Here is a 23,430-nt window from a genome sequence, read left to right on the forward strand (position 1 = left end):
TGAAAGAGAAAGAAAACCAGATTATCATAGACTTCTCAACAACAATACTTTGTAACAAAAGAAAACAGAGTGACATATTTCAGATACTCAAGGAAAGAAATGTAGCCAAGGATTTTCTATCCAGCAAAACTGACCTTCAAAGTATAAATATGGGTAGAACTGTTATATTATAGAAGAACTCAGAGAGCCCCTTCGGAGCTTTGTACCAGAGAATAAACTTCAGACAACCAACATGACCAAAGAGATACCAACATAAGGACTCGGTGAGCATTAAATATAGAAAAGAGAACCAAAATAAGTGATTATGGGATATTCTAAATCTGTCATCAATGTCCTTGAGAACGAGGACTCTCAGGACAGATGGAGATACACATGCACTACAGAAGAGGTTAGGTTAAAACAAAAACAAAACCAAAAACAAACATCCTGAATTAGATTAGGAAATACACAGGAACTCATAAGAACCTAGCTCTGTCCTCTGGAAAGGCCTAGAATGAAGGCCAATCCAGAAACTGCTAATCACTTCTAATATTCAGACGTAGTCTTGAAATACCATATCCTACTAAAAGAAGCTAGGGTTTCTTAAGAAATGGCTAATTACAGGCTGGAGGCAGGAAATATATAAGATAAGCCTGAAACACCTCAACCTAACATATAGTAAACAAGGAAGCTATCAAAGGCTACTAATGTCAAAAGGATTAACATACCAACTTGAAGAGGCTGCCATTGATCAAAGATGGTACAATGTGAGCTTTAATAAGGATAAAAATTGTAGATTTCAAATCTATAAAATTAAATTCATGAATTAATAATATTTTTAAAAATACTGGTCACCACCTAAGGATAAAAGAGAACCAACTCATGGTCTTTAAAGCTACATAAATAAAAAGAAGGAAACAACCATTTTTTCTGTCTTATTCATATGAACTATACTCCTGAGTAACCAAATAGTTCAAGGGAAGTGTCATCTTATATAATTATTCCTAATTTAATAATGATAAATAAAAATAATGAAATAATTGGCAAATAATTATATCAAAATTATCAGAAAAATAAATGAAAACAAAGTGATAGAATTCATTTTGCAACTCAAACCAAAGAACAGATCTAGGCATCAAGCATCAACAGCTGCTAACATCAAAAAAAACAAAAACAAAAACAAAAGGCAGACATGTGCCTCCCAATGAAAGGACACAAAACCACCTATATATAGTCTGGCCAAAGAATCAAATTTGAGACTGTAAGTCCTTTGCATTTATCTGCAAATCTGAAGGAAATACAGAGAGAAATTTACTAAAAATGATCATGAGTATGCAATTAGCAAAATGCAGGTTGAGGGAAACTCTACAGGTCCAACACCCAGGTTTCACAGGTCAGTGCTTCTCAACATTTTTTCATCATTCTCCTACAGAGCCTTTTTAGACATTTTTTTTAATCCTCTCTTCCCCCATGAAATTTTTTTTTTTTTTAAAGATTTTATTTATTTATTTGACAGAGATAGAGACAGCCAGCGAGAGAGGGAACACAAGCAGGGGGAGTGGGAGAGGAAGAAGCAGGCTCATAGCAGAGGAGCCTGATGTGGGGCTCGATCCCATAACGCCGGGATCACGCCCTGAGCCGAAGGCAGACGCTTAGCCGCTGTGCCACCCAGGCGCCCCTTCCCCCATGAAATTTTAACACCACAGATATAGTATCTGTTTGTGTACCTTGGGCCTTTGCAGGATTATTAAACATTATAATATCTAAGATTTTTTTTTGCGCCCAAAGAACCAATTTTGGCCCCCATGAAAACGCATGCCATAAATAAAATGTAAAGAAAAGAAAGAGATGGGGAGGGCTGGCATCCTATAAATTAAGAGACTTAGAAGAAAAATCAGGCTTTAAATATGGGCAAGTCTAAACTCTAAAGTCAAGAGATGAACACTGGGTGATAGAACCATAAAGAAACACAAGGGGGAAAAAAAAACCTCAAGGAAGTGATTACTATAAAGATCAGGATAAAGGTTACCTGTGGAGAAGAGAGGGACAGTGATTAAGATGGGACACACGGGAAGAGCCACTAGTCCTATTTCTTGACCCAGGTGGTAGTTACAAAGCTATCACCTACAAAGCCACAAAATCACTAAGCTACACAATTACTTGTGTGGTTTTCTATATCTGTATTATTTCACAATAAAAAGGTTAAAATTTAGTGTATCAAATTATACCTGTCTAGATGTCATGAAAAAAGTGAAATGACTATGATCAATGGAATCACAAGAAGGCCTCTGAATATATTTTGTCCTTTTCATCCTTCCAAATTACACAGATTTAGACTTCATCACCAGATTTTTTTTTTTTTAATTCTTATCTTGGGTACACTTAAAGAGGACTGTATCTTCCATTTGTATGTGTACATAGGAAATTAATCAGTTTTCCATCTAAAATCTACACCTATTTTCTTCTTATGAAGTTATCATTTATTTCCTCAGTGTAAAACACAAAATTAAAAATTCTAGTCCTTGATACTTATTTTAGGCATCCTTTTCAGGTCTACTTAGCCAGGACACCATATTTATAAAATGGAGTATAAAACTAAACATGGGAAAAGAAACGCACTAGACATGAGTTTTGGAAATGAAGATAAAACTAAGCTGTTTTATATATTATCTCATTCTAAATGTATTACAAGTATTAAGTTTACATACAAAAATTTAGGAATAGAAAGAATTAACCAGTCTTTCTAAAGCTTGTCTTTTTGAAAATGAAATCCATCCTTTCTTACCTTCTTTTTCAAGTGTCTTTATATTAGTTGGCTATACTTAGGAATTCTGGGAGTAAATGAAGGCAGTATTTAAAAAATTAACGTTGGAGTAATTTCTCTATGTTTTACACATTTGAGTCAAAACAACAGTAAGTCATGTACATACAGGGGGAAATCTCAGCACAAATTCAAATGTTTTATTTAAGGGAAGAAACTTACCCAACTTAATATCTCCATCTAAGGTAAAAAGAATGTTGCCAGCCTTTAGATCTCGGTGGATGATTTTATTATCATGCAAGTAGTTCAAGGCCTCTAGAGTCTGTTTACAAACTACTTGTATTTGGGACTCAGTTAATGGTCTCTCAAGTTCTATAAGGCAAGAGTAAACACATATGCATTGTTATACAGTGAAAGCACATGGGCAAGACGTATACCTTTACCATCAATGTCAAAGATCACACTTAGTGAATTATTTTAGAAGAACTAAATATCCACAAAGATTACTTTCTTCACATATTATATTCAACATTTCATTTTTAAATTTTGTTACAATTATCTAAGAATATAAACATGTTAATTAGGCTGATTTCTTAATTTACTGAGCTTCACTCAAGGTATATACTCAAGGGGTGTGTGTGTGTGTGTATATATATATATATGATTAAATGTTTCAAATCCTTTAAGTATAATTTAAGATACAAACATAAAGAACAAAAAGATGTTTACCAAGCATCACAGCATCCACTGCTCCACCTGCACAAAATTCAATGAGGATCTGCAAGCAAACAAAAAAAGCATGTGTCTAACATGACATTGAGTTTGAGGATTTTTTCTTCAATTTAGCAAAAAAGATAAAGAATGTCTAGGTTACACAAACAATATTATGCTGATATCTCTAGGCCATAAAGATTTTTTGTCAAAAGAGTTAAGAGTCTTAATGATACACATTTTGAGAAAGCACAAAAAGAACACATTGTAGACATATATGCATTTTTTAATCATCATTTTTAGTGTCCCTGCTTCTCCAAAATTACTAGATACACAATTCTTATTGAGGACAGTATTATATATCCATTTCATCACTACCAAAAGATTTTATTACATTCATTTTTAATATAACTACTGTGATGGAAGTGATCAAATCTATTTTTTTAACTTTACTAATAGGAATAAATCCTCAAAATAGTTAGAGACTTCTTTTAGTTAAAACACACACACACACACACACCACACAACATACACAAAAGCTTCATATCCTAGCTCAATTATCAATCACATTCTGACAGATGCCTTCCCAGATCTCCCTGGGACAAACACCACGTACCTTTCCATCTTACCCTGATCACAGCTGAAATTTTATATATGTAGTTCCTTGAAGTATTAATTATAGATAATTAATTCTACATCTCTCAGTAGCCTGTCCCTCACAGATGTCCAACTTTTCATTTTGCAACAATTTCAAGTAAAGATCTTACCTGTTTACTGTCCAGTTCACTTTTATTATAATCTCTGAGAACATTTTACTAGAGCCCAAACAACTATATTAGAGGACACCACACTGATGATAGCTATAGATAATTATTAAAAATTACTTATCTTGTCAAACTGTATAGCTTCCTGCTTTTTTCCCCTTTGTATATACTCTACTTTTTACAGGTGCTTGCCAATTACAAATTATTTTCAAATTCATTACATCATTTGAAAAATAATTTGGGGGGCGCCTGGGTGGCTCAGTAGTGGGGCGCCTGGGTGGCTCAGTCGTTAAGCATCTGCCTTCAGTTTAGGGTGTGATCCCAGAGTCCTGGGATCGGGTCCCCACATCAGGCTCCTCCGCTGGGAGCCTGCTTCTTCCTCTCCCACTCCCCCTGCCTGTGTTCCCTCACTCACTGGCTGTCTCTTTCTCTGTCAAATAAATAAAATCTTTAAAAAAATAATAATAATTTGGAAGGCAGATCACTCATCTTAAAGATGAATAAACAGACTCAGATTAACGGACTTATTCAAGCTCCCACCTAGCAGCACCAGGATCAAAAAATAATAGGGCTTTCAATTTCCAAAGTATTACTTGTAACTACACTACCTACTCTTCTCTCCTAACACTCCCATCGTAACACTTTCCTTCAAGGAGAAAAACAAAAACTCCCATTTCAGGAAGGCCTCTTGATTAAATTAGTGTCAGTACAGAGCAAATGACTGATCAGTTACTATAATAAATACTTTATTTCTATATGTATTTGTGCCTAATATTTTCTAAAAATGAACAAAATTTATACATTCAGCCTTAGCCACTACATCATGAACCAAAGGTGAGTCTGCTAATATAGGAGATAAATATTTAACATTTCCAATAAGTATTCTATAATTTATTACATGATTTACAAAAAGTTTAGGTAAGAAATTATAAGCAATTTCTAATAAACAAAAGAAATTTCCAAAAAAAATTTAAGTAAATGCCTAAATTTAAATTACAAACAAGAAAGACCATTTGATTTCATAATTGAGGAAATTTAATATTCTTAGCCAAGTTTTTCCATTTGGGTCCAATGTCAATCATGAAATACTGTACAACTGGAAATATACATCTGAACATCTGTTGAAGCTAAGGATAATTACGTTATTAATGACCCTCTCATCAGATCAACTCCCATTCAAGTAACGTAAGTAATTAAACAGAAGAGGTAATAGGTTTTCACAACTTATAAACCTCTTTCAGACAATTAACTCATTTTGGTTCTTATAGAACAACAGAAAATAGTTACCCAAAGATTGTTCTCATAATAGAAGGCATCCAGAAGTTTGACTATATTTGGGTGATCACAAGACGCTAATATATCAATCTCAACCATGTAATCTTCAAGTTCTTCTTCAGATTTCGTGTCAATCACCTTTGCAGCAGCTAAAACATTGGTCTCTTTATTCTGGGCCTAAAAATGAAAGCATCACAAGTGTCACACTTACAATGCATACTTGATTTTTTTAATTTTATTTTCCAATTTTTTAAATAAACTTTATTTTTTTAGAGTAGTTTCAGGTTCACAACAAAGCTGAGCAGAAAGTACAGTGTTCTCATATGGTCCCAGCCCCTGCACATGCACCGCCTCTCCCACTATCAACATTCTGTACACCATAATAGTACACTTGTTATAACTGATGAACCTACACTGACACATCATCCCTAAAGACCATGGTTTTCATTAGAATTTTCTCTTGGAGTTTACTCTACGGGTTTTGACAAATGTATAACATGTATTTACCATTATATCATACAGAATACTTTCATTGCCCTAAATATTCTCTATGCTCAGACTATTCATCCCTCCCTTTTTCCTAAGCCTCAGCAACCACTGATCTTGTTACTGCATCCATAGTTTAGCTTTTCCAGAATGTCATATAATTGGAATCATACAGTATGTAGCCCTTCTTTAACTTAGCAACATGCATTTAAGCTTCCTTCATGTCTTGTCATAGTTTGATAGTTCATTTCTTTTTAGGACTGAATTGTCCATCACATACAGATGTGCCACAGTTTATCCATTCATCTACTGAAGGCATCTTGGTTATTTCCCAGTTTTAGCAATTATGACTAAAGCTGCTATAAACATCCATGTGCGTGTTTTTGTGTAGATGTAAGATTTCAACTTCTCTGGGTAAATACCAAGGAACACAATTACTAGATCATATGGTAAAAGTATGTTTAGTTTTGTAAGAAACTGCCAAACTGTCTTCCAACCAAACTGGCTGTGCCATTTTGTATTCCCACCAGCAACGAATGAGAGTTTCTGTTGTTCCATATCCTCACCTGCATTTCCTATTGTCAGTATGAATTTTTTGTCATTCTAATAGGTGTATAGTGGTATCTCCTTTTTAAATTTGCATTTCCTAATAACATATGATGTCAAGCATCGTTTCATACACTTACTGGCCACCTGTATATCTTCTTTGGTGAGGTGTCTGTCCAGATATTTAGCTCATTTTTTAATGAAACTATTGATTTTCCAATTGCTGTGTTTTAAGAGTTCTTTACATATTTTGAATAATTATCCTTTATCGGATATGTTTTGGCAGATATTTTCTCCCAATCAGTGGCTTCTCTTCTCATTCTCTTGACATATTTATTTTTAAAAGATAGCCTAAATATATATATATATATATTATATACACACCCTATACACACATATATATACACATATATAATATGTGTATATATAATATATATATAATATATATACACACACATTTATTTTTTAAAGATAGCCTAAATATATATATTATATATATATACACATCCTATATATATAATATATATACACACACATGTATAATATGTGTATATATAATATATATATACACACACACACCCTAATAAATGCTATGTGCTAAGTGATTTATATGCACATAGAATAGTGTTTCAAATCGCAGGTTCTACCGGGTCAGGTTATTAAGGTTCAAATTCTAGTTCTACCACTTACAAAATCTTCTAGTTTCCTCATCAATAAGACATATTAACATCTCCAAGTTTGTGAGAATTAAGATAATAAATATTAGCCAAGTGAAAAAAAATACATATAAACATTTAATAAAATGCTTGCCATAGACAGGATTCAGTAATGTTAGGTATAATTATTACTATTATTTAATCCTCACAACAATGCATGATAAATTATTATCCTTAAAAGAGGATATATAAACTTGGGGAGGTTAAAAAGCTTCCCCAAAGTCATGTAGTAAGAGACAGAATCAGGATTCAAATCCAGGTTTGTTTCTAAAGCTCTTTCTTTATTCGAATCATTACCCTTCCCAGTTTTTCTATACTTCCATCAGTTATTTTTCTTTGCACATAGTACTTTAACTTTTCTATTTTCTTTCTTTGGTTGAATAATTTCTCATCTCCATTTATTAAAAATGAAAGACTCCCAAATACACTGTAGGAGGCAAGACCATTTGTTAAAAAGTTAAGAATCAGCTCTTAAAATACTAATTAGGTTTTTAAAAGACATTTCAATATTACATGTTATCATTGCTTCAGCAAAACTGTATCTAATACCTTAAAAAAATTAAAAATACCAAACTCTTAAAAGCTAGTAAAAGTTTCAATAAATAAATTAATGTCTAAATCCCACTTTTACGAATTTATCATAAGAAGAGGCACCTAGATGGTGCAGTCAGTTAAGCCTCTGATTCTTGGTTTCAGCTCAGGTCATGATCTCAGGGTTGTGATCTTTAAGCCCCACATCAGCTCCATGTATAGTGCAGAGTCTACTTGAGATTCCCACTCTCCCTCTGCCCCTTCCCCGGCTCGTGCTCATTCTCTCTCCCTCTAAAACAAATAAATAAAATCTTTTTTAAAAGACTTTATCATAAGGAGATAATTTTATGAAATAAAAAATATGCATACACAAAATTATTCATCAAAGCACTACCTATAATAAGGAAAACTGAATGAACCTAAATGTCCATTAGCAGGAACCTGCTTAAATAATTCAGCACATTTCTACAATGGAAAATGATGCAGCCATTAAAATCAATAACTAATCAATTAATATTTAAGATGGAACAGTAGCTGTAACACAACACTGAATGGAATAAAAGGGAACTGACTAAACACAAGAGGTATATAATTTTACAATAACTGCACATTCACTTTCACATATGAATAGCTTCATGAGAAGACATCATCAGTGAGAATAGTGGAATTCCAGGTACTTTTGACTTTTTCTGTATTTTTTGTATTGTTTGAATTTTTTAAATGAACTTATTTTTATAGAAGCAGTAAAGTACTAAAAAATATCAGTATACGGGAGATTTCATAGGGACCTATTATCTAACCTTGGAAATGATGTTGAAAAGAATAAACAAAGCAGGTATCAGCCTGTATACAGAATTTTCCTAAGTAGACTGTTATGTTTTACTTCCTTAAGAAAAAACAGAAGTAAAAAGTAATACTAATTACTAATTAAGTAATTAAGTAACCCTAATGTTTAAGGTTCAGAGAGTATGTTTCAGATAAAAAGATAACTTTATACTGGTCATTGCTACCACTCCAGAAGAATATTCTGATCTGTCACATTTTGAAAATATCTAGGATGCACCACTACTGGGGCGCTTGGGTGGCTCAGGTCATGATCCCAGGGTCTGGGATGGCTCTCCTGTTTCTCCCTCTCCCTCTGCCTGCCACTCCCCCTGCTTGTGCTCTCTCGCTCTCTGTCAAATATATATATAAAATCTTTTTAAAAAAATGCATCATCTTATGTTCCACTAAGGAAGGAAAACCGCCAATTAAACAACAACAAGATCTTATCATTTTGAATTCTTATGTTATCCCTTTTTATTTTTTTTTTAAGATTTTATTTATTTATTTGAGATAGAGAATGAGAGAGAGCACAAGCTGGTGGGGGGGGGGAAGAGGCAGAGGGAGAGGGAGAAGCAGACTCCCCACTAAGCAGGGAGCCTGATGCAGGGCTCAATCCCAGGACCCTGGGATCATGACCTGAACCAAACAGGCAGACACTTAACCAACTGAGCCACCCAGGCACCCCATGTCATACCTTTTTAAAGAGCTCTTCTGGACACATTTAGACAAAGATTGTTATTGTATATCTATTCTCCTTGTGCACAAATAAGTTAAATACTCAAAGTCTGACTCTTCTGATTCACTTTTCACTCAGAGTTAACCTAATGTCTGTGTTTTTCCACAGGATATCATTCTCTAGCCATTAAAAGCTTTGGTGATGCAGCATTTCTTAAAAGAGTGCTTCTCTACTACTGTCCCAAGATTTGCTTTGAAACCATAGACTCCCATTTTGCAATTAGAATGTCTTGATCTTAACCAAGGTGCTAAAAGAATTTTAGATAACAACCAGGTCTCACATTCTTTCTTCAAAAGGTACTTAAATAGTTTATTGATTGAAACATCAAGGGGCTACAACTATAAACACAAGGGATACAACTAAGTTCACAATGCACAGGCAATGACAGATGTATCACAACTGCCACTCGGTCAACAATACTAAGGCATCTATGGATAAAAGACATATCCCAATTTCAGAGATGTTAAAAAGCAAAAACTGTCATAACTAATGAAACATGGTATCAAGTCTGTCTCTCAAAGAGAGACTACAGTTGAGCCAACAATAATTAGAACTCACCCTCCCCTGAATCAGAGGAAATAAGCCAGTGAAAGATAAGCTATTTTCTCACCATTTTAACGTAACACTTTGGGAGGAAAAAGATGAGAGGAACTGTCCTTGAAGAGGAACACTATAAAATATGAGCCCTGGTAAGAGACCAAGTGGGGTTAAAAGTCATCTTGCTTCTGCATGCTTCTACTGATGTCCTTGGAGATTTTTAAGATATGTCTTGTAAATGGATGACATAAAGGGGAAAAAGTAATCAACACTAGATAATCTCTAAAGTACTTTATAGTGACAAACTCCATTATTCCATTCCTCTGGGTATAACGATTAAACCAACAATGGTACCATTTGGTTTACTGTAAGTAATAAATAAAAGTTACATTAGAAAATATAGTGTCTTTTACATTATTGCTTGAAAATAACTTGATTACTCTTCAGGATCTGGTTCTAGAGAACTCTGAAAATCAAAGCTGAAATAAATACTGGTAAATGTGTGAAAATATACTTTGAACAAATATAAAATGTTAAAAAAGAAATAGCTTCATCTATCTACTACCTAAGAGCACAAAAATTCTTCACATAAAGATTTAAGGAAATAACTAAACAAATGTTAATAAAAACAATAATGGAATAATGAATACTCAGATTTTAAAGAAGATATAACTTCTACTGGTAAAGTTTTCAAAGATCAGTCATGATCACCTAAAGGTCAATGTTTTTCTTTTCTTTTTTTTTTTTTTTTTTTAAGATTTCATTTATTTGACAGAGACAGAGCACAAGCAAGGGGAGCAGCAGAAGGAAAGGGAGAAGCAGGCTCCCTGGACCCTGGGATCATGACCAGAGCTAAAGTCAGATGCTTAACCGACTGAGCCACCCAGGCACACCACAATGTTTTTATTTTCATGAATCATGAATAGAGCTTGGCCACATTACTACAGGGAAACATATCTGAGTTTGCTGAACTGGTTTCATGTTCTAAAAGAAAAACTATATCCTCTTATATTACTCTTGTTTTAGCAGTTTATTTCCTGGGTGGTAAGAATATGAGCAATTTTTAAATCTTCATTTATTTTCTTCCTACATTTCTCTATTTTCTAAGACTATTTAATACTTTCATAATGAGAAATATATTTTAATAAAACTGTCACATGGAAATTGAAACACCAGAACAAAAAATATAGATGACTTCTTTAGTACCACAGAGGTGTTAATCCAAAGGGGAAGGCCAAAAAAAAAAAAAAAAAAAAAAAAAAAAAGGATAAATACAGAAAGAATCTAAAAGACAAAGAATAAAAAGAAAAAGAGAAGAATTTGATCACTTCGATAATCACTGAGATTGAGTCTACTGATTTGGATGATCTGAACTAAAAGGTCGAGGACTCAAAGGTATTCCTCCTCCCACCAAAACAAGAGGTTAAGACCCTAACTGTCCAGTGCATAAAGGACATGCAAAAGAATATAAAAACTAAACAATCCAAATCACAATTAATGGCCATCGACTACATACAGACATTGGTCAGAGATGCAGAAACACAAACACAAACATAACACTCCATAAAAATCTGCTGCAGGAAAAAAATGCAGTATACAAATCTATTAAAGTGTGCTCAAGAGCTGATCTGCTAAAATCAATTCACTCTTTCAATACTTATTGAGTGCCTTTTATGTCAGACACTGTTCCAGATGCTGACGATGTAAAGAATAGACACAATCTCTCTGTCCTCATGGCACTTAAAATTGTGGGGAAAGGACAGTCAATAGGCAAATAAAGAGTATATTAGTAATTAGTACTATGGACAAAATAAGGTAATAAGATGAGGAGATGGTCGAGTGGGCAGGTACACAGGAAAGAGGTTATAATTTAAATAGGGTAGTTAAGTTAGACCTCACTTAGAAGGTGATATTTGAGCATATTGATACTAATAACATCCAATAATTATGTTTTTTGACCTACGTAAACTGGAAATTTTAGTGTTTTGCAAAGAAACAGGCTACAAAAATCTCAAGTTCTTTCAAGTATGCTAGTCTATACAGTAATATCCACTAAGCTATTAAATGTTACTCATTGAGCAATTACCTTGCACCAAACACTGCTCTGCACTCTCCATTTATTAACTTGTTTAATCTTTGTATCAGAAAAGGCCCAGCCACAGAAAGAAATCATTGTATTTTAACAGAATTTAATATCATTAACAACTATGTTGGTATGTAGGTAACTAAAAAGATAAAGAAAGAACATGAAAGATGAGGGAGGTAACAAGTGCAGGGAGAAGCTACCACGCCCAGGATCAGAGAAGCCAAGGTAAAAGATTGGAATTATTAAAACCCCAAGGCTTGCAAGGAAGGTTCTACAGAGCTGAAACTCAGATCCCTGAGGACAGAGTGCTGCTTGGCTGGTGCCAACATCTCTGATTTTGGAAGAAGGGGGACTGGGGGACTGGGGTGTCTTTCAAGGAAGAGCAGGCTAGCCAAATACAGCTGGTGTTATGAAAGGCATTGATGAGGTCAGCTCTTGAGTACTGGAAAACTACAAACTACAAACCAGATTCAACTGCTGCTACAGAGAGAATCCACTGTTGCTGGGGTGAAGAACTCCACTAGGATGGTGGTCACACTAACATAAAAAGAGAGAGACAAGGAGCCCAAAGGAGACAAAGTCCGTGCAAGCCCCTTCTTCCTCCTCCTCCCTGCAGCCTCCCTCGAGCGCCCTGTACATGTGAAACCTAAAAGTGAGCAGCTGACAAGGCAGAAATGTGGTTTGCAAAATCTTAGCATTATAAAACAGAGCATAGAAGGGTGTGTTGGGAGCTGAAAGACAGTAACTTAATAGTTGTTGGCATACTCCTTCTAAAACTGATGAGGATAACAGATGAAAGAAGGAAGGAACAGAGGAGTATGAAGTATTTGGGTAAAAAATACCCAGAGTTCCAAAGAGCTGTTAAGTGAAAAGAAAGGAAACAGCACTGAAGAAAGCATATACTTTTAGACTATTGATACCGTTGTTACCTGTTTCCAATTATATGCTAATTCTAGTGATCTCTTCAGAGTCCTGATAAGATTTTGGTAGGAACAAGTGTCAGTATTAGAGTAAAATTATTAAACATGACTTAGTAGAGATATCCAGTTGATTTTCATTATTTGTGGTAGCTATATTCTATAAAGTCACTGCAAACACTGAATTAGCAAATACTGACCCATTGCTCCTAGGAGAAATATGTATACAAATGCACATATCTCATACAGATTATAATCCTATACCTTAAACAATTCATTCTGGTAGATTCTACCCTCTTTATTGTACAAAAGAGAAAATGAGGTCCAGAAGTATTACGTGCCTTGCTTGAGGCTGCCCCAAAGTAGGTGCCAGTTTGGGATTCAAATCCCATCAAACTGGTACCAAAGCCAGACTTAACACTACACTGCACTGCCCTCTACCGTGTCCCATTTTCCAGTCAAGTCTGTGTGAGGGCTAAAACAACAAGGCAGAGCGTCACTTGGTTCCATCTCAGCTGGGAACGTGCTGGTCTAGGGACTCAATTTCCCCAGCTCTGCACATATATGCAAATGACTGAAGCACTGAGTACAGACTTTGGGGCTACAAATAAATTTTAACAAGCAGACAAATTCACAAATACAGAATCTGCAAATAATGAGGATTGACTATATATGCTCTTTCTAAAATTTCTACAAAATAGTACAGAAATCCTCTCTTAAAAAATCATTTTCATGTTATTTTCTCAATTCTGCAGAAGTAAAATGCATATGCTTTATATTCTCTTTATATTTCAAAACACTATTTTATTTATAGTGTTCTGGTTATTTATTTAAAACTTGGTCATTGATCAGTCAAGATAACCACCAACAAAATGATGTCAATAATAAGTTAACATTGGCTCAGTCTGCACTTTCCAAAATGTTTTACCAATTCTCAGATCACACAGTCTTCCCACTTATTTCAAGGACTTGCTGCCTCTGAGGAGCATGAATAAACTAAAACATAATTGACAACTGTGTGATAGATAAGCTGATGAAATTTGCACAGATCCCATAGTTGAAAAGATGGAAAACTGACAACACAAAAAGACAGCTGCAAAAAAAAAAAAATTTAAAAGACAAAGATGTACTACTTCTGAAAATTCATTCAAGAAAAATAAAGGTGTTTAGATGGTAAAGAAGGTCATTCCCACACAAAAATTCTCAACACTAAAATTATAAAGGACCAAAATGCACAGCTGTTAAGGTAAGAAACTCACCATGAATTTTGCAAGGAAAGAAAAAAAGAAAACCAGCATGTTAAAGTTATTTTTTACAGTCCAAAGTTTCAGCTATCTCTTTAAAACATAAATGTATATGTGCTAGGAATGTGGACTTCATGTGGTACTAAATACAAAGCATAATATTTAATAAATGCCAAATAACTTTAACAGTACAGTACAGATATATTTACCCGCCTGAAAGGAGACTTTCTCCTTTCATAGAAAAAGAGAAAAAAAAAAGTGAATGAATATATGGAGGGAGAAAAAAAAAGTGAAAAGGAGAACTGTTAAATGAAATAAAATAATGGTGCAGAGTATTTAAAAGTATGATCCAGAATATGGGGGTCCATTTGTGACAACACAGATGGGCCTTGAAGGCATTATGCTAAGTGAAGTCAGACAGATAAAGACAAATACCATATAATCTCACTTACATGCAGAATCTAAAAACAAAAAACCAAGCTCTTAGATACACACAACAGACTGGTGATTGCCAGACGCAGGGGTAAGGGGTGGGAGAATGGGTAAAGGAGGTCAAAAGTACCAAACTACCAGTTATAAAATAAGTAATTCATGGTGATGGAATATATCGCATGGTGACTATAGTTAACAATGTCGTACTGCATAATTATTAATTTTTTAAGATTGTATTTATTTATCTGACAGAGAGAGACAGCACAAGCACGGGGAACAGCAGAGGGAGAGGGAGAAGCAGGCTCCCTGACGCAGGGCCCGATCCCAGGACCCTGGGATCAGGACCAGAACTGAAGGCAGACGCTTAACTGACTGAGCCACCCAGGTGCCCCTGCACTGCATATTTAAAGTTGCTAAGAGACTAGATCTCAAAAGTTCTCATCACAAGAAAAAAAAATTTTTTATAACTATGTAAGGTGACGAATGTTAACTAGACTTACTATGATCACTTTACAATATATACACGTATGGAATAATTATGCTGTACACCTGAAACTAATATAATATGTCAATTATACTACAATTTAAAATTTTTAATAATAAAAGTATGACCCCTTACTTTATTATGAAAATTCAAACCTATAAAGAAAGTGAATGAACTGAACAGAGAATGCTCATATACCTATACCCCTCACCAAGAGTCACCAATTATTAACATTTTGTCACATCTGGTACTCTTGCTTTCATACACACACACAAGCATACATACACATACATTTTACACAGAGATACGTACACATAAACATACATATACAGGCATTTCTTTTTTACTATACCATCTGGAAAGAAAGCTCCACTTCAATTCCCAAAACTTCAGCATGTGTCCACCAAAAACAAAGATATTCTCCAACATAACCTCAATTATCATCCCCAAGGAATTTTAACATTGATATAATATCTAATATGTACTCTATATTCAAATGTCCTCAAATGTCTTTATTCTTTTTAAAGATTTATTTATTTATTTATTTTAAAGAGAGAGAGAAGGAGTGAGAAAGAGCACGCATGAGGGGTGGGGCAGAGGGAGAGAATCTTTCAGAACCCCCACTGAGGGGAGAGCCCAATGACAGGGGGCTTGACTCCACGACCCACAAGATTATGACTTGAGCTGAAACCAAGTCGGACACTCAACTGACTGAGAAACCCAGGTGTCTCTCCTCAAATGTCTTTTAAAAATCCTGTATTGCTTACTTTTTTAAAAAAGATTTATTTGAGAAAGAGAGTGAGTGAGAGAGAGAGCACAAGCAGGGGCAGAAGGAGAAACAGACTCCCCTGCTGAGCAGGGAGTCCAATGCAGAGCTGGATACCAGGACCCAGGGATTGTGACCTGGGCCGAAGGCAGGCACTTAACCGACTGAGCCACCCAGGCACCCCTATTGCTTATATTTTTAAAAGCCCAAACCATTTATCTGTAGAATGTCCCATTATCTGGATTTGTCTGACTGTTCTTTATATTAGATTCAAGTTAACTATTTTTGACAAGAATACTACATTAGGTGATTATATATTTCCCATCGAATTATATCAGAAAACACATAATGACAGTTTGTCCTGTTATTGGTGATTAACCTTATTTGACCACTTGAGACAGTACCCACCAGATCTTTCTACTGTAAAAAGTACCCTTATAGGGTAATACTTTCAAACCACGTATATAAATCTTATTTCTCCAAAACTTTTCACACAATGATCTTAGCATCTATCAATAATCTTTGCCTGAATTATTATAGTATGGTTGCAAAATAGTGGTTTTTCTAATTTTATCAATCTGTATGTATTAACTACCATTCTTCTATTAAGTTTACTATTTTGTCATTGATATTTTTGTTCAAACTACCCTGTCTTGGCCTGTCCCCATTAGTTTTTGAGCATGTCCTTGATTTCTGGCATATTCCAGGCTCCTTTGGGAAAAAAAGGCCTAGTGGGAAGGCTTTCATTTTTCAATTTTATCATTTCTGTACTTTCCTACCCTAGACCTGGATGAGCCATTTCAATGAGCTCTGGTTCTTTTTAGTGGGGAATGGTATTTAGAAGCCAAGAGCTGGGAATACTATAGTATAATTATTTGTAGGCCATTTCAGGGAGAACGGAAATGTGTGTGTATATATATGTGTGTGTATATTTACTATCACAAGTTCAAATTGAAACTGCTAATTCAAAAATCAACATCACAGGGTTCTTCCTCATCTTTTCCCTATACCAAGTTTCTAACTCCTTTCTCCCAGAATTTCAACCCTAGCTTTTAAAACATCAATATATCAACTCATTTGCTCTATCCTATAATATATGCAATGGTAGTTTCAGAATTATATTAATATAACTACAAGTAACAAACCTATTTAACAAGAATTCTTTCCCATTTGAGAAAAAGAACTGGTGGGAAGGCTTTCATTTTTTAATTTTATCATTTTTGTACTGCTCAAAAATCTAACCATATAAATAACCCCTTGAGTTTTTAAAAAACTGCTAACAAGAGTTACCTGGATGGTAAAATTATTTATATATATTCTTTATACTTTGCTATATATTCAAAACAATAGCATTTAAATTTCTGGAAATGATAAAATATACATTTTTGGTTTTGGGGGTACAAATAGAACCTCCTATCAATCCACAGAGAAAATTAAATTCCAGATGAATTAAAAGTATACATTCTTCTTGACTTAATAGTTTGGTTATAAAGAATTTTAAATATTTACCTAATTTTTGGGTAGGGAAGGTTTCTCAAAGCATGAAAGCAAAGAAAAAACAACAACAAAGTAACTCATTGACAGATTTTGTAGAATAAAGACTACTGTATGTCTTTATATCAAAAGAGCAGCATAAACTAAGGTAATTATAAACTAACTGCAGCATTTATGATAAAGTGTTCGTTTCCACAGCACATAAAAAGTACTTTCAAGGGCACCTGGGTGGCTTAGTTGGTTAAGTGTCTGCCTTCAATTCAGCTCAGATCACTATCCCGGGGTCCTGGGCCCCTGATTTGGGAATCCCTGCTCAGCAGGGAGTCTGTTTGTCCCTCTCCCTCTGCCTCTCCCCCCAGTCACAACCCCCCAAATAAATGAAATCTTAAAAATAATAATAATAAAGTACATTCAAATCAAGAAGAAAACACTCTATTAGAATATGGATAATTAGATTTTTTTTTAAAATGTGTAATCTCTCCAGAAATCAAAGAAATGTAAAATGAAATAAACTGATACTTTCGCCCACTGAAAAAGCAAATACTTTTTTTAAAGAACAAGAACTAGCAATGAATTCAGGTTAAGGAACAAAGGCACAGAAATAGACCACTGTTGGGTTGTCTTAACAGGTAGAGCTCATGTACATATTAAATAATCTGGAAACATATACATGAAACTGATAATAACAGATACAACTATGGATATAAAAGAAGGAACAGTAATTGGAGTAATGGTCAAGACTAACTTTATTTCTAATAAGTTAATTTTTACAATAAATAGACATTCTTTAATTATTTGTATAATTAAAAATTAATTGAAAAATAAATTTGCACAACCCTTCTAGGTAAGCATTAATAAATGATCTTCATTTTGCATTAACAATTCTACTTCTAGGAATTTGTCCTAAATAATAATATATACCATGTATATGGACATTTGATATATGATGGAGGCACTGCAAAGCAATAAGGATGGTCTTTTCAGTAAATGGTGCCAGTCTAACTGGATATCTATACAGAAGAAATGAAACTGTTGAGCAAAAGAAGCTAATACAAAAGAACACATATGATTACATTTATATGAAGTTCAAAACACACCAATAACTTTCAGTAGTCTAGGTAAGAAGTAATGACAGTTTTGACTAGTACTGCAACAGTAAAGAAAGAAGATAATTCAAGAAATATTTAGGAGCGCCTGGGTGGCGCAGTCGTTAAGCGTCTGCCTTCGGCTCAGGGCGTGATCCCAGCGTTCTGGGATCGAGCCCCACATCAGGCTCCTCCGCTAGGAGCCTGCTTCTTCCTCTCCCACTCCCCCTGCTTGTGTTCCCTCTCTCGCTGGCTGTCTCTGTCAAATAAATTTTTAAAATCTTTAAGAAAAAAAAAAGAAATATTTAATAGGTAGAATTAAAAGGCCTTGGTAATTACACTGGGTTTGGTGGGTAAGGAAGCAGGAGGTGTTAAGAATGACCTCCAGGTCTCTGGCCTACATAAATGGCAGGCAGAGATGTCAATTACTGAATGGAGAACATAAGAGAAGCAAATATGGAGCTGACATCAAGAGTTCAATCAGTTCATGTTTTGGACTTGTTGTTTAAGAAAACTGTGAGAGATCTAAGTGGAAATCTCTAATAGATACTTGGATGCATGTGTCTGGAATTCAAAAGGGAGATCTTGGAATAGAGACATAAATTACATTTAGATGATAACTGAAGCCATGGGAGAAGATGGACTCTCATAGGAAAAGAAAAAGAAAACAGGGCCTACACCCAAGTCGTGTGGAATCCCAACACTTAAAAGTCAAAAAAGGAAGAAAAGCCAGCAAAAGTCTGAGGAGTGGACACAGAAATGGGAAAAATATCAAGAGTGTGGTGATCTAAAAACTAAAAGATGAGCTTTTTAAAGAAAAGGATTGGTCAAATGTCTCAAATGCTCCTGAGAATACAAGTATGGTATAAGTAACCACTGAATTTAGAAACATGGGAAATCCTGAGACCATAGCAAGAACCATTACCTAGGGGGTTGGTCCAAATAAATAATACATAAAAATGTCACAGAACCAAAGGATACAGGTTTTTGGATTGAAAGGACTAACAAAGAGGCCAGCAAGATGAAAAGCACAGGGAAAGCCTGTATCAAAGTACATCACCATGAACAGGGAGGGGATTAAAAGAAATCTCAAAAGCTATGAAAAGAAAAAGATCACAAAGAATCACAAAATAAAACGGCATGGGACTCTTTTTTTTTTTAAGATTTTATTTATTTGTCAGAGAGAGAGAGAAAGCACAAGCATGGGGAGGGGCAGAGGGAAAGAGAGGAGCAGAGGGAGAGGGAGATGCAGGCTCCCCACTGAGCAGGGAGCCCGATGCGGGACTCAATCCCAGGACCCTGGGATCATGACCTGAGCTGAAGGCAGATGCTTAACTGACTGAGCCACCCAAGTGCCCCAGAAAAACTTATTTTTGAACTAGAATTCTATAACCAAACTATACATCAAATGTGACATTAATAAAGATGTATTCAGACAGGCAAGGTTTTTAAAAAATGTTACCCTCCATGGATCCTTTCTCAGAAGACTTACTGAAGACTGTGCACAACCAAAGTAAGTAGGAAACTCCAACAGGAAATCCAAGCATTTAAGACACTCTTGAAGCACCTGGGTGGCTCAAGTGGTTGAGTGACTCTTGATGTCAGCTCAGGTCATGATCTCAGTGTTGTGAGATTCGGCCATGTCAGGCTCTGCGCTCAGCGGGGAGTCCGCCTGAGATTCTCTTCCTCCCTCTGCCCGTTTCCACATTCATGCTCTGTCTCTTGCCCTCTCTCTTTCTGTCTCTCTCTCCCCCGAATAAATGAATCTAAAAAAAAAGACACTCTGGAAGCAGTTTGAGCTCCCAAGACTTGTAGGGAGAAAAATTATAATCCATTATTGAGAAATACTAAAAAAGACCTAGAGGTAAAACATATGCATAAGTAGGAAGACTCAATATCAGAGATGTTAATTTTCTCAAAATTGATTTATAAATTCAATAAAATCTCTCCAAAAAAACACAGTAGGGTTTTGTGGAACTTAAGCTAATTCTACAATGTACTCACAAGCACTAAAAGCCAAGGATATACTAGATACTGTTGATGAAGAACATGGGGAAGCTCTAGCAGAGATTTATTTTAATGCCTTCCTAATAAAGAAAGTGAGAAACTGGTATGGGAACAGAAACAGATCAATGGAAGAGAATCAAGATCACAGAAACAGATATGTTATATAATAGACAGGACCCTGTAAAGTAGTGAGAAAAAAGTTTACCCCCAATGATGGGTTCTGGGATAACTGGGCATTCAGATGACGAAAAAAATAAAATTAGACCCCTACCTCAAACCATTTACAAAAACCTATTCTAGGTGGATTGGAAATCTAACTGTTAAAGGCAAAATCATAAAGATTTTAGAAGATAATATAAGGGGTTATCTTCATGATCTCAGGTTAGGAAATAATTTCTTAAACACAATGCAAAAAGTATTAACCGAAAGGAAGAAACTGACAAATTGCACCACATTAAACGCAGGAACTTCCTGCTCATAAAAAGACACCACAAGGAAAATGAAAAGACAAGTCACAAAATGAGAATATATTTACTAAATGGTTAAAATCCAGAATACACTACAAATAAACAAGAAAAGGACATCCAATAAGAACATGAATAAAAAACTTGAACACAAAAGAAGAAATCCAAATTACCAATAAATTTATAAAAGAATTACTTAGTAGTCAGAGAAAGATGAATTAAAACCATAATGAAAAACATAAATATCAGATTGCAAAAAATTTAAAATTCTGACAATACCAAATGTTGAAAGGAAGATGCAGGGCAAGGAAATTCTCATACACTCCTAGTGAGAACGTAAATTGATATAGTTTGGTATCACTAGTGAAATTAAAGTTACACTACTCTAACCCAGTAATTCTACTCCTGAGTTAAGTCTTAGCGAAACTTATGCATAAATACACCAGAACTGTGTATAACAGCCCAAAACTGGAAATGAATGATATATCCATTATAGTACAATAGCAAATAATGGTTATATAATCATGAAATGGAATTCCATGCAACTATGAAAATAAACTACAGCTCTAGGTGATAAACATGAACCTCACATACATATTTCACTATTTTTTTTTTAAAGTCACATGGACATCAGGGCCATAAAATCACTTTCATCCAGCACATAGTCAGGAATTCAGCTTCTATTCAATACATGATTTTATGTCATTCTTTTTTTGTTAAAAGCAACAAAAATTCAAACATAAAAAAACGCGAGAGATACTACCTATCTTCGTTCATAAGTCAAATAAAACTACATTTGAAAGAGAAAATATAATAGTGAAGATTTTTCAGGCAAGAAAGTAACTGTTACAGAGTTGTATAGTGCTGAACCAGTGGAAGGAATACAACTGTATGACAGAAAAATGTTTCAAATAAACTAAATATGTACATGAGATGATTGCTTATTTACCATTTAATCTTTGTTAACAATTACTAATTTTCACAAATGATAGAATCAACTTTAGAAACAGTTTTCTACTGCATAATACTACATACAATATTAAGGTTTGCTAGCTTGTTCCTCCACAACGAGGAAGTTTATATATTTAAAATTTCTAGAGATCTTGGAGAACAAAAAAACTTTTAGGAAAAAGGCTAAATAGGCCAAGTCAGCTTAAATTTCAAATTTTCTTTAAAAAAAAAATCTCAGAGCCCATTTCTTGGAAGCACAGAATAGTGAAATGAAAAAGTAAAATGCAAAGAACTCATACTCTTCAAATACCACCCTAAAATAGTCATCAAGCTCACAAATATTATCTTTGACACAATTTTATATTATTCAAATTCTCAATTGATGTTTCACTATAGGAAGATATGTTACATTTTGCAGAAAATGTCATTAAAAAATGAAATCTCCACAATCTGCCTTTGCCATGGGAAAACAAGAAATGGTTTACTGTCTTCGTAGGCCCCTTTTCCTGTCCCATCCCATACTCTGCTTCTGAGCTCTAAATGTAATAGCAGTAATTTCTACCTCTCGCTGAGCCCTTTCCACATGCCTTACATTTATTCCTTTAATTCTCACACACTGAGGAGCAAGTCTTACTGATGAGAAAAGTGAGACATGGAACAGTTAAGTGACTTGTCCAAGGTCATGGGCTGCTATTAAGAGAGCCCAGATATAGACCAACTCCAGAGCCAGGGTCTTAATACTATACTGTTTCTATTTGATAAAACATTTATACCATGAAAACTGCCCACAATCACCTACCGACTTCTAACTACTGGATTCCAGATGCCCTGAGGATTATTTTTGCCTTTCTTAGATAACTGCATACTCACAGTATGATAATGAGTGAAGGAATCTGAACAAATGTTTAGGGAAATGAAGAATTTTCCAGCTAAGAAAACGAGGATCCAGAGAAGTTAAGTGTTCTGTTGAAGACCACAAAGCTCGTTTGTGACCGCCAGCACTAAAAGACAATTCTTGACTCCCAAAAGTGATCTTCCCACAGCACTAAAAGCTCTTCCTACCTTACACTGTACTGTAAGCTCTTGTGGCAACCCATACTCTACCCTCCACACAAACTGAAGTTTATTTTGCCAACTTTGACAGCATAGGATAGCTTCAAAAGCATTCACATGCAGATAACAAACATTCTTTCAATTCGATAAATATAGACAGAGATGCACTATGTGCTCAAGCAACAGATGAACCCAAATGTGTATCACAATTCCGCCCCTAGTTTTACCATTAACTACAATATGTAACAAGTGCTATAGCAGCCATGTGACAGTGTGTTTTGAAAGCACACAGAGAGGGGTGGCTATCACAACCTGAGTGAAAAAATGAGAACTGGGACTGGGAGCTGTGAGATGCATTTGAGGCAGGGCAAAGGCAAAAGTGTGACGATACTTAGGAGAAAAATGCTATCATTTCCATGAACGGACATTAAATGAGAAACAATAGTAAATACAGGGTGGGAAGACTAGAGTTCAAATCTAGACTGTGACTTATGTGACTTTGAAAGTTTTCTGAGTCTCAGTGTCATCTGTGAAATGTAGATAACCTGCCTACCTCATGGCTTGGAGGCCGGGGGGGGGG

The 23,430-nt window shown here is 35.0% G+C and overlaps 1 protein-coding gene across 2 annotated transcripts in view; it reads right to left on the bottom strand.

The window, feature by feature from the left end:
* Positions 1–23,430, bottom strand: part of SLK (STE20 like kinase) — a 56,750-nt gene that overhangs the window by 32,107 nt on the left and 1,213 nt on the right. For both annotated transcript variants that reach the window (XM_040623982.1, XM_008683765.2), the window contains exons 2-4: positions 5,503–5,667; positions 3,470–3,518; positions 2,963–3,112 (exon numbers count right to left, since the gene is read on the bottom strand). In XM_040623982.1, coding sequence (XP_040479916.1) covers positions 2,963–3,112; positions 3,470–3,518; positions 5,503–5,667 — 364 coding nt within the window. The remainder of the gene's footprint in view (positions 1–2,962; positions 3,113–3,469; positions 3,519–5,502; positions 5,668–23,430) is intronic.

This window comes from Ursus maritimus, unplaced genomic scaffold, assembly GCF_017311325.1.
Source record: "Ursus maritimus isolate PB19 unplaced genomic scaffold, ASM1731132v1 scaffold_7, whole genome shotgun sequence".
NCBI lineage: Eukaryota > Metazoa > Chordata > Mammalia > Carnivora > Ursidae > Ursus > Ursus maritimus.